At 38.6% G+C, this 13,244-nt stretch overlaps 1 protein-coding gene and 1 non-coding gene across 2 annotated transcripts in view; both read right to left on the minus strand.

The window, feature by feature from the left end:
* Window positions 1-13,244, minus strand: part of FAM185A (family with sequence similarity 185 member A) — a 51,231-nt gene that overhangs the window by 8,813 nt on the left and 29,174 nt on the right. Inside the window, exons 6-7 of the mRNA XM_056118588.1 lie at window positions 9,028-9,123; window positions 3,828-3,962 (exon numbers count right to left, since the gene is read on the minus strand). Coding sequence (XP_055974563.1) covers window positions 3,828-3,962; window positions 9,028-9,123 — 231 coding nt within the window. The remainder of the gene's footprint in view (window positions 1-3,827; window positions 3,963-9,027; window positions 9,124-13,244) is intronic.
* LOC130027877 (small nucleolar RNA SNORA36 family) lies at window positions 3,255-3,387 on the minus strand. The gene has a single exon (XR_008793092.1). It is a non-coding gene; the product is annotated as a small nucleolar RNA SNORA36 family (small nucleolar RNA).

Genomic DNA, 13,244 nt, shown 5'->3' on the forward strand with positions numbered 1-13,244 from the left:
AGGGACAAATGGAGACGTTACTGGCACCTGCTCGAGCAAATCGACGACTAACGGGAATTAAGTGTTTAGTGATTAAGTGATCAACCTCTTATTGGATGTGTATTTGGCGAATATCTTTTCCCATTCTTGAACTACAGCTATCTTAATCCCCATCACCTGTCACTATAGTTTCATCATAATTCCCTCCTTCCATGCTGCAGCCTAGAGAGTATCACAAGGCAATGAGCAAGAAGATCATGTTTGTTCTGCATGTCTTTTGTTTTTTCATTGCCAGATGTCTCATGTTTTGACATTAGTTTTCTTCGTGTATTTTGTTATGGTTAAAATTTTTGTTGTTGGGCCAGAGAGAGAGTCCCAGGGGTTAAGGTGCTTGCCTTGCCTATTGGTGACCCCATTCGTTCAATCCCCTACTCCCTGAGCAACACCAGGAGTGATCCTTAAGCAACGAGCTCAGAGCACTGCCCAGGGTATGGTCAACAAAACAAAAACAAAGAACAAAAACATTTTTGTTTGTGTAATTCTCCCCCCCTTCTTGCTTGGAAGTCTTCGTTTTTCCATTATCCTTTCACTTTCTACTCTGCCTCTCCCATTATGTTCTCTTTCTTCTTTCCTAGTGTGACTTAGATCCTTAAATGCAGAGTCAGGAGTAAACCCTAAGCACTTCCAGGTGTGGCCCCCAAATGACAACAAAACAACAAAAGGACTTTGTACTTTGTACCAGATATACGTTTCTAGTATGGAGAATACCTTGATATACCAGACTGAAATTTTATGTTTAAATTGATCAAGAAAATCCAAAACCTAACATAGAAGGCAACATCTTAGAAATATCTTAGACTGGGCTTGAGCAATAGCACTGCGGGAAGGGCATTTGCCTTGCATACAGCAGACCCAGGTTTGATTCCAAACATCCCATATGGTCCCCCGAGCACAACCAGAAGTGATTCCTGAGTGCATGAGCCAGGAGCAACCCCTGTGCATCGCCGGGTATGACCCAAAAAGCAAAAAAAATATATATATATCTTAACCTAAGTCATTCATCAACAACTGAATTTGTCATACATGGATAAAGCACAAAACTTGGAATCAAGAATATCATATGAACTGAAGAATGCTCCCCTACCAAACACACACACCAGGCACAGCCTTTGGTAGGTAAATGATTCAGCCTGAAAAGCTATCAAGTTTTCTTTTGAACTTGGAATAGCAAAGAATACTTGTAAACCACCTTTAGAAATATGAAATAGACGATTATCAATCAGTGACAGCAATAGCACGGAAAACCAAAAGGGAGAAAACTTAAAGAAAAAAAATATAGAACTGAACCTACACACACTATAGGAAGCCTGAGCCCAGAGACAGAAATTTTCTGGCATTGCTTCTTTGCAGAAGTCATTTACAGAGATAATCCAGACCTTTGAATAGTGTGGGTGTTTCTGATTCTGCGCCTCAGAGGCTCTGTGAGGGAGGCCCAGATGAATTGAGCTCAGCTGCCTATAATAACAAACCACATATAAAACTGCTCATTATTTCCAATCAGATTTCAGATAGAAAATATTGACATAAAAAACTGCCCTTATTTTGTAGGCTTCCTTAATTTCTCTAGCCACTTCATAAGAAAGCTCTGTGGCTTTTTGGGCACCAAAAAAATGAATTAAAATTAAATATAAAAATTCTCAGTTCTCTGAGGTCCATATCCTGAAGAGTTCTGCTTCAGTGTATTTCATGGATTCTGGACTAATTTCAAAGTATTAAATCTACTGTATGGTGTGAGATATGGGTTCAATTTTATTTTTTGCATATGGCTATCTAAGTATCCCAGAGCCATCTGTGTGATGAAATTTTTCAACAAAATTTAATGCTCATTATGATTAATATTCAATAGGATGTAGATAGCTAGAATATCCCTCAACAGACTAAAGGACACAAAATATCTTTTAGATACAATACCATGTACAGTGGAAGGTTACAAAAGCATTACACTAGAACTTGTTGCATTTTTATATGTACATGATACATGAGAGAAAGAAAAAAAAACCCACTTACAACTATGTCCCTGCCCCCAAAGTATGAGGAATTAAACAAAGAGATGAAAGACTTATTAACTGAAGACTATCAATCATTATTTTAAAAATTGAAAAAAAACCCCCAAGGATATAGAAAGATACTTGGTACTGAGAATTACCACTGTTAAAATGAAAATCCTACCCAAAGCTTTATACAGATTAAATATAATCCTATCAAAATTTCAATAGCAGGGGCTGGAGCAATAGCAGAGCGGGTAGGGCGTTTGCCTTGCACCAGGTTTGATTCCCAGCATCCGATATGGTCCCCTGAGCACCGCCAGGAGTGATTCCTGAGTGCAAAGCCAGGAGTAACCCCTGTGCATCACCGGGTGTGACCCAAAAAGCAAAAAAAAAATTTTCAATGGCATTTATCAAAGATATAGATTATTAGGGAAAGACAATGTTGAGATATCATCTCACTCCAGTAAGAATGACACATATCAAAGAGCAGACAGATGAATGGATTATGAAAATGTAGTAAATATAACAACAGAATACTATGCAGCTGCCAGGAATAACAAAATCATGCATTCACTACAACTGGAACTAAGGGATAGTGAAGTAAGCCAGAAGAAGGAGAAATACAAAATGATTTCGCCTAGTTATGGCATGCAGAAAACTGGAGGAGGGAATCCAAGGTATTAAGGGGGGGGAATCACTCCATTACCTTTAACTCCAGAATATAGGAAGAAGGACAGAGACAGATAGAAATTGAGGGGATAGCAAGAAGAGGTGTACGGGAAATAACAAGGGGCAGCAATCGAGGGCCCTGGGTATAAGGGCAGTGGAGAGGAGTGGCATAGCTATAGATTGAAATCACAGAGTCAACAACACTGGAAGCATGAGTTCCAAACTACAGCATATTTTAGTACTTTTCACACCTTTTCAAGAGCCTTTATTTCTGTTTCTATAAATCTGACTATCTTACATATTTTATCTTTCAAATAGAATCACTTGATTTTTGTTACTGTCTTATTTCCATTAGTATAATTTCCCCAAGTTCTATGTGGTAGCATGCAATATCCTTTTCATGTATAAATAGTATTCTGTTGTTTGTATCGAGTATGTTTTGTTTATGCATCTATCAATAGACAGAATGGACACTTAGGTTGCTTCCATCAGTGACCTATTATAAACACTGTTGTTAGGAAGGTGGGTATGAATGTAGCTCTTCCAGAGAAATTTTTTTTTTGTAGGATGGGAGGGAAATTTATAGAGAAAAAACCATCTACCCAATATATCCTTCAGCCTGTGTCTTAATGTCCCAAAGTTTAATTCCAAAGCAAGGAAGCAGCCCCAAACTAGGCTTAGCACTTTGAGAGCAAAAAATCTAAACCTGTTTTACCCAGTGAAAGAAAACAGTGACTTTTCAAATGAAATAATTTTGCATTATGCTGATAAGAGCGATAGCACAGCGGGTTGGGCGTTCGCCTTACACGCGGCCAACATGGCCGACCCGAGTTCGATTCCTCCGCCCCTCTCGGAGAGCCCGGCAAGCTACCGAGAGTATTCGATATGCCAGACACAGTAACAACAAAGTCTCCAATGGAGACGTTACTGGGCCCGCTCGAGCAAATCGACGATCAACGGGAGGGCCTTTACCTTTTACCTTTTATGCTGATAAGAAACTGGGAGAAAAAAGTATTAAACACAAACATGTGACAATTGAGAGAAATGAAAGATAATACTACAGTTAAGCATATTTCTACTTAAGTATAGACAATGATTATTCATCTTCACAGCAAATTTCAATCTCCTTACCAGTAATTGTTACAATATCATCTTGATGAGCTTCATTCATTTCTTGAATAGGGACTTCAGAGTTCACATCAATCTCTTTCCCTGATAACCGTACATGAGCTTGAAGAGAAGGTGTGACCTTGACAAGAACAGAGCCTATGATAAATTTAAAGAAGAAATCATAAATGTAAAACATTAAAAATATCCAAGTCTAATATAGTAATAATTCAAGGGAAAGATTGGTCCTGGTACATTATTATTATTATACCTTAGCTTATTTTGTTGAAACAGCAGCATCTTTTTCTTACTCCTAGGAGGTCAATATTCCCTTATTCCTAAAGAATTCACAGTAACTTCAGTCAAGAGTATGAATAATTCGGACATTATGAACTGCTGTTCTTTCATTTCACCAACAGTCATGGTCAGCTAACCCAATACCAGAAGTATTATAGTTGTAGTTTGTAAATAAGATTCACCATTAATTAAGCATTTACTATGAGCCAGGGACCTTTATTATATTATTCCAGGGTCAACTTTATTAGATACTATTATAACCCTAATTTTTTTAAAATGCAATAATTACTTTATTGAAGCAATTCTATGTCTTCCTGTGGTAAGGATCTATAACATCTGTGGGAAATTACATTGTGATTTTTAGCGGGGGGGGGGGTAGAATCAAAACTAGGGATTCAGTGGAGCAGTGTGGTGGTAGTATATAACCCTAATTTTATAAATGAGAACTTGCTCAAATTCCCACAGTATTGGAATCTAGGCTTAGCTTAATGTCAAAACCCCATAACTTTAACCACTGTATATTTCACACAGTGCTACCTCACTGTATGATACAGCTCTGACCTCACTGATCAGTGTTACTCTGAACCTTACCTGACCAGCTTTTAATTATACTTTGTATGGTATGTGTGGGTCTAGAGCAATAGCACAGCAGGTAAGGCATTTGTCTTGCATGCGGTCGACCTGGGTTCAATTCCTCCACCCCTCTCGGAAAGCCCAGCAAGATAACGAGAGTATCTCGCCCGCATGGCAAAGACTGGCAAGCTTCCCATGACGTATTTGAAATGCAAAAAACAGTAACAGCAAGTCTCACAATTTGTTGTGAGACATTACTGGTGCCTGCTCCAGCAAATCGATGAACAATGGGAGAACAATGCTACAGTGCTATGTATGTGTGTGTGTGTGTGGGGGGGGGGGAGGGCAGGGGGCAGGTAGCAATTTTTTAAAAAGGGAATATCTGAACTTCAAATAATTTTTTTCCAGCAGATCACTGGCTTTTAGGCTCCTGAAGTAAGTCTCTTGTTTATGTCCACTACAATCTTACAATTCTAGTTTCTGAAGGAGGAAACAGTATTCTGCCAGCCATAGAATATTTCAGATTATGTGGTTTATAGTATATGCTCAGGAGCACACTCATATTTCATAATTTTTTTGTTTCTCATGTCAAAATAAAAGGCCTCTATCAACAGCATGAACTGTAGACAAAGATGGTCAGGATAACATCCATTATAAAGGTTGTAAACATATGGAAGGAAAAAGATTCCTTTCAGTGTGTGTATGTGTGTTTGTGGTGTGTGGTATGCGTGTGTGTGTGTGGGGGGCGTCATAGTTTTCCTTTGAGTTTGGTTAGTTTTTTGCTTAAGTTTTCTTAACTAAGTTTGTATTTTCTCAAGTTTTCTGAAGGAACTGGAAGTTTGGGGTAAAGCCAAGAAACTTGGGATGAGGAGGTAACACTGGAGTTAGGGGTATGTACTTTGTATGTGTCCAACCCTGGTTTGACCTCTAGTACTATATGGAGGCCCCAGCCCTGCCAGGCACTGAAGTGTGGTTCTTGTGGTCCAGGTACAGTGGGGCCCTTGCAATAAACGACTGGCCTGGGTAGACCAAGTACCACTAGGGATAGACTCCAGCTTGAGAGGTCCTTCAAGCTCCAAAAAAATGTATAATCTCTCACATTCGCTCCTCAAAAAAGGCGGAAAATGAAGTTATCAGTAAAAATTATTTTATTAGTGAAACATGGATTTTCAGGGTTTAAAGGTGGAAATTAAGACTATAAATTTGTTTTTACTTTGTATTTCTAAATTCATCAAATGTGATAACTTCTTAAATCTCTCGTCCCCCTCCCCCCTCCGACACATTCCTGGTTTTTGGATTACAGCTGGTTGTGCTCAGGGCTTACTCCTGGCTCTGTGCTCTGGCACTCCATATGAACAACATATGGGGTGGCGGAAATCGAATCTAGGTTGGCTGCACGGCCTATTCTTTACCTCTTTGGCTCCTGCACATCTTTTGACCTTCTTAAATGAATACCAGAATCTTGATTATGTGAGATATTTAAAAGTATTAAGCAATGTAAATAATTTACCCATTCTCTCCATATCCTTAAAAATACATAAAAAAAACCCTTCACTACCAAAATTCCAATACTGATTGTGAATGAACAATTTTATGACCTGATTACTTTTACAAATGTCCCAGCTTTAAAACTACTTTTAAAAAAGAGATCTCTAGTTATGTCTTCAGTCTCTTTTTACTTCATAAACTGCTTCATGGGTATGGACATCAATAGCTTTACATTTTTCCTTTTAAGAAGTGAACTGTTAGAGGAGGGAAGTTCTGATGATGGGATTGGTGTTGGAGCACCGTATGTCTGTAACTCAACCATGAATAACTGTAAATCACCATCCCTTAATAAATATTTTTAAGCAAAATAAAAAGTGAAATAATACTAATGGTACCATTTGTTGAAGGTATACTATGTGAAGATTTCCATGTGGTTTCTTCAAGGCAAATTTTAAGTGGAAAAATCAATACTCAGATATGGGTCTGACACTTGAGCCTAAACACAGTCTTTCAGAATGAAATAATGCCACCATGTCAAATTTTACAGGAAGGAAGAAAACAAGCACTGTAACATCCTTTTCCACATGGTGAAATAAAGAAGACCTAAGGGACCCAAATGTCTGGAACTGAACCTATAGCAAGACAGTGGCCCATTGGAATGGATTCCAGATGTCTATATTAACTATTAGACATCTGAATAAGATACTGAATAACTTTCCATTACTCCAAAAGTTACTGTTTCCAAGTATAGTGAGAATTGAAGAGAATTGAAGTAAGAATTCTTTTGTTTCAAGTTACCTTTAAACTTATGCCAGTAATAAGGCCCCAGCAGGAAAAACACAAAGTAGTAATTCTAATCAAATTTTGCAATATCCCATGCTATTTTAACAAAGATAATAAATAATATTATATATAATATGAAAATATTTTAAGAGATTAACAATGTCTTTATTATTTGTTTTGTTTCTCTTTTTCCCCCATTCACACTAAATAAGAAATAAGTATCAAATAAGAGCAACTTTGTCAAAATTTAGTTTTCCCTGTTATCTATTATACTAAAAAGAGTAATGGTTTATATGGTCTCTCCTAGTCTTTGAAATAAGAGAATGCAATTAAATTATTTACATGGCATTTACAAAATATCCTGAATTTATTATCAAAATTCTTTAAGAGTTTAGTGAGGTTATTCTACTTTAAACATAAATAAATGTGATCTTGAGAAACAACTTTTGTTTCAAACCCTGTGTTTTATTGTTGTCTTTTGACACTGAGAGGAGAACCTCAGAAAACAAAGAAGTGCTAAACCAACAAGGGTAAGAAAGGACTGATGCAGAAATTCCTGAGTTGTAGAGAAAGAGTTTCCTTGTTATAAACCCTATCCTGACAATATGCAAGAGCTCTAACCTTTTTAACAGCTAAACTTTTGCACTCAGGCTACATTAGACTCATCTGATAAAGCTACGCCAAGCACTCAAGCCACTGGCTACCCAGGTGCACGTGCATGTATAGGACTCAGAGGTTAATCCATTGTAATAAAAAACTTGGACTCTTAGAGTAACTTATTTGTGGTTTTCTTGTTGTTGCTGTTGTTGGGATATAACTGGTAATGTTAGCTGTGTACTCAAGAAATACTCCTGGTGTTGTTCAAGGGTGCAAGGCAAGCTCTCTGTCCACCATACTAATTCTAGCCCCAGGTTATTTGTATTTAAGTTAAGTTATAAAAAAGAGATATATTGTAAGTCTTGAAACTTTAAGAATCAATAATCAATTTAGAAAATCTTCCTTTATTTCAAAATCTCACTTTGGAAAATTACCATAATGATCTGAGAAGATTCTTTCACAGGTTGGTAGAAAAGTTTCCTCCCCCAAACAAAAACTTATGGGAGCAATTTATCTCCAAAGAATATGCTAAGAATATTCTACTAAATTTTCTATAATTCTAATATTATACATTCAGACATAAAACTACAATGAAGAAACCAGAGGGAGAGAAACAAATAAAGAAACTTCCTAGAAGCATATCAAATGCCCAAAGGCAACAGAAACGAAGAGCAGATGAACTGGTTGTCCGTAGGACGTGGGGCTCTGGGGCAGGGGTGGGGATGAAGGTTAGGTTAGGCAAGGGAACACCAGAACAATCATAGGAGGGGAAATGTGCCTGCTATAGAGGCAGGCAGGGTGGTGGGAGAGAAACTGGGGCACTGGCAGAGGGTAGTGGACACTGGTGAAGGGATTATTGTTGGAACATTATATGCCTGAAATTCAATCACAGATATCTCTGTAAATTTGTAATTAATGGTGATTTGATAAAAAAAATATTTTTTTAAAAAAAACCTAAACTAAAAAACCCAAAATGCCAACATTAAAAAAATTAAAGGCCAGAGTGACAGTACAGTGGGTAGGGCACTTGCCTTTTACATGGCCTGTCTAGGTTCAATCTCTGGCATCCCACATGGTCCCCTGAGCACTGCCAGGAGTGATTCCTGAGCACAGAGCCAGGAGTAAGCCCTGACAACTGCCAGGTGTAGACCCCTTCCTCAACCAAAAAATAAAAATAAAAAAATCAAATAAATCAAATGTTAAAATTTACTGTTTTAGTTTAATTTAAATCCAATGTTTAAGAAGTAGTAATAAGCCACAATATTTGTTTGTACTACAAAATCAAACTTATGACTACATCATGAACACCTTAAAGATCACTATTCTAGAAAGTAAGTCTTTTAAATCAGACTCTATCAGAAGAAATTTTTTGAACTTCTATGTTAGTCAAGATAATCTGATCATTTATTTCTTCAATATCACACAATACTTTCCACAAAACCTTCCTTATATCATATTTCAGTGTAAAACATCATACTTGACAAACCTTGATGAGATTTCAAGTCTACTTTCCCCAGTTGGCTGATATAGACATCTATGGCACCCTGATCAGTTAAGGCATTTAGACATCCAGAGGAGGAATCTAGGAGAAAGAAAAATCATAAGCATAATTATTATTGAGTAATTGGAATAAGAATCTTAACAGGGCCTATCTTCAGTATTAGGATAAAGAGCTTGAGACATGCAAGATTTAATACTTCATTTTAAGTACATATCTTTAGTTTTTAAAGTCAATCAGAAATTTAGATGCTGGACCTACAAACTCAACAGAATAAATAAATCCTAAGCCAAAGTAACCCATACAACTTATTTCTAATACATTTACTCTAATAAATACCCATACACTAATGGGTATGCAAATAATAGTCTGATCTCTATGGTCATTAAGCATCATGAATACATTTAGTTTATCATCAACTTGAATATTTACCAAAAAAGAGGATCTCACTGTACTGTCACATATAAATAAATAATATTAAAGTTAACAAAAAAAATAAAACCTCTTACATAATTTCTTCTTTTAGCAAATCTGTTAGTACTATGGAGAGATTAGCAATACTTCTGCCAAGTTTTAATTGAATTTTCTCTTAATTTTCTTTTAATTGAATTTAGATGCTGAAATGGATGGATCATTTGAAGAGACTTGGATGGATCATTTGAAGAGACTTATGTTTGTTTATATCCAGTAATTATTTTCTAAAGCTTTTGAAATTAAGCAGATATTTTTAAGATAGGGTTGGGGCAGGAGAGATAGTACAGTGGGTAAGGTGCCTGCCTTATGAGTGGTCGACCCAAATTTGATTCCCAGCACTTCATATGGATTCCTGAGTCCCACCAGGAATGACTCAAATGCAGAGCCAGGTGCAAACGCTGAGCACTGCAAGGATTGTTCCTCCCAGCCCCCTAAAAGGCAAAGAGAGGAAAAACATGCTAGTCTTTGCTTTACATTCAACTTTGCTTATGTTACTTTGACCCCATGTCCACCAGACAACATTTCAAATTCAAGGGAAAGCTGATAGAAGTCAGAGAAAACTAGTAAGAGAAGGTTGAAATGTCAGTGCTAAGTAGCTTCTCCTTCTTTCCCCCTTTCCATGACATGTGAACTTTTAATTTAATACTTTTTAAAAAAATCAATCTAATATTCTAACTGCCTTAAAAATTTCTAAGCCTTCTGTAAATTGGATTCTTTTAGAGAGGTCTCTGGAAAATTATATTTTATCAGACAATTTTATTCAAAATATAATATAGGGGGTGTGATAAAAAAATTGCCAAAAATTAAATTACACTTTTTTAGGGGCTACTTCCAGTAGTTTCCAGCAAAGGGTGCAGTGGGGATGCTTTGAGACCACCAAGGCCACACCCAGCAGTGGGGTATTATGGGGGTGATGATAACCATCACCTGGTGGTTCTTGGGGGAATAGGGAAGATGCAGTATGGGGGATCAAACTCAGGGTCTTTGCACATGCTAGGAATGTGCTCTGCTACTTGAGCTTTCTCCCTCAGTTCCTATGCTTTCTATAAAACGTGGAGTGAAAACATTTATTTATTTACAAAAGACTCAACATTTGCTCTAACATAAATTTTAAACAACTCCATACAAAGGCAACTTTGGAACAGATTTTTCAAAATTTTACCAAAGGACAATTTATTTTAACCCACTGCTAATCCACACTGATGAAGCCCTTTATCAGACCCAATTTCTTTCTTTCTTTTTTTTATTTTATTTTACTTTTTTATTTTTTTTCTTTTTTTTTCCAATTTATTTATTTCTTAAGTGTAAAAGTAAACACTGACATTGGGAAATTAAATCACAAGAGATAATGACATAAATAGTAGTATTTCTCCCCTCAGATACCAACAGGAAATCCTTTACAAAATACCTTATTGTTTTCTAAAAAGATCACTTGATCATTTGACTTCCCGTTAATCTTCGATTTGCTTGAGCGGACTCCAGTAACGTCTCCATTCATCCCTGTGGCATGCTAGTGTAGCCCAATGGCGTCTGTTCATTCTAGGAACACAAAGAGCCACAAACCGATCGTTCAGCATCTTGATGAAGAAGTCTGACCATCTTATAGGGAGGTGGCCATGAGGTCTTTTGACATCCCATGGAATCCAGTTGGTAACAGCTCTAGTCCAGCGTCGTCTCCAAATCTCATTATGTGTGCAGCCCATCAGACTTTCAATGCCTTGGCAAATGAGACAGCGTCCCTGATTCTTGACCATTGACGGAGGTTGGAACCGTGGACTCTTTCTCTCATTTGAGTGAAGCGTGATACTCTAAGCATAGCTCTTTCGATTCCTCTTTGGGAAACCCGAATAGCGTTCCCATCCTGTTTGCATAGCGCCCAGATCTCTGAGGCGTATGTTAATGCAGGAAGAACAGTGGAATCAAAGAGATGTGCCCGGGGCCGGAGATTTTTCGTCCTCTTAGCTATTTCTTTGACGCTCTTGAAGGCATTCCAAGCCACTCTCTTCCTCCTGCGCAATCAGGTGCCAGGTCATTTGTCATGTTGACTTCTTGACCTAGGTACACATAACTGTTGCATTCGGAGATGGTCGTTACATTGAGAGTGAATAGAATGTCAGGAATGAGACCTTTTGTCATAAACAATGTCTTTGTAAAATTCAGCTGTCGTCCAACCTTTCCACACTCATGGTCAAAGTCGGCCAGCATTTGTGCTGCTTGGCTAATGTTTGGTGTTATTAGAATGATGTCATCAGCAAAGCGGAGGTATGTAGTTGCCGACCATCTATCTTCACTCCCATTCCTTCCCATTCCAGTCATCGCATGCCGTTCTTGAGGGTGGCACTGAAGAGTTTTGGTGAAATGGTATCACCCTGCTGAATCCCTCTCTTGACATCGATGATCACTTCTTTGTAGAATGGTGAGATCCTGCTAGTGAATCCGTAATACAGCTCACGGAGAGGATCCTGATGTATTGAGTTTGAATGTCCTGATTGGCTAGGGCTTCAATGACCGGTTCTGTCTCAACAGAATCAAAGGCTTTCTTCAAATCAATGAACGTTAGACAGAGCAACATCTTGAACTCCTGACAAACCTCAATGAGCTTGGTTATCGTGTGGATATGGTCAATCATGCTGAATCCTTTTTTGGAAACCAGCTTGCTCGCATGGTTGTTCTTCGTCTAGTGTTCTGCCAATCCTATTCAGGATAACTCGAGTCAACAGCTTGTAGATGATATATAATAGGCAGATCGGGCGATAGTTGCCAATGTCATGGATGTCTCCCTTCTTGTACAGTAGTACAGTCCTGCTGGTTTTCCACTGGGACGGAACCTTGCATTCAGAGAGGTAGCGTGTGAAGAGCCGAGCCAGTGTATTGATGAGTACTGATGGCAGGTTCTTCAGGTGTTCAGGTCTGACCTTGTCTGGGCCAGGTGCTGTTCATTTCTTTACCGACAAAATGGCATGTCGGGTTTCAGAAGGGAGAACACTGGGAACGACATATCCATCCTGTGGAATTTTGTATGTGGGCAGGTGGACGTGGCTATCAAAGAGATCTGAATAAAAGTCATGGATAATCTTCTCCATTGCCCTCCACTACCTCCACTACCCAGCTGCTGCCACGCTTCAGGATGCTTTCTGGATGCTCGGGCCAAGACTCACACACGACTGAAGCCCCACAGAACAAGATAAGTGGAACTCTGAGCCCTTGGACACCAGGCTCAATGGACCCTGGGACAGAGGTCCTCTGCCTGCTCCCACCAACCACAGGAGATGAAGGGACTAAAACCAGGAGCCCCACCCTATCCTGCCCTGTCTGCTTCCACAAACCACCTGCGACCCAGGGATTGGATTATGCACAGAAAACCCACCCTACCCCTACCGGTACCAGATAAATACCTCACCAGCAGACCTCCACTACCTCACTACCCAGTTGCCGCCACACTCCAGGATGCTTTTCGGATCACGCGGAGCTTTGCGGTCCTGTGACATATTATAATACACTTACCTATCTTCCAGAATTATTGTACCAAATTTGATAGGGCAGAAATATGGTTTGAACCATGGGAACACCTATAAGGGCGATTAGAGGCCGCCCCAAAAGCCTCTATCCCTCTTGGAGAGCCTGGCAAGCTACCAAGAGTATTCCACCCACACGGCTGAGCCTGGCAAGCTATCCGTTGTATATTCGATATGCCAAAACCAGTAATTACAGTGGGTCTCATTCCCTTGATC

This window comes from Sorex fumeus, unplaced genomic scaffold (genome assembly GCF_029834395.1).
Source record: "Sorex fumeus unplaced genomic scaffold, SorFum_2.1 ptg000037l, whole genome shotgun sequence".
NCBI classification, from domain to species: domain Eukaryota; kingdom Metazoa; phylum Chordata; class Mammalia; order Eulipotyphla; family Soricidae; genus Sorex; species Sorex fumeus.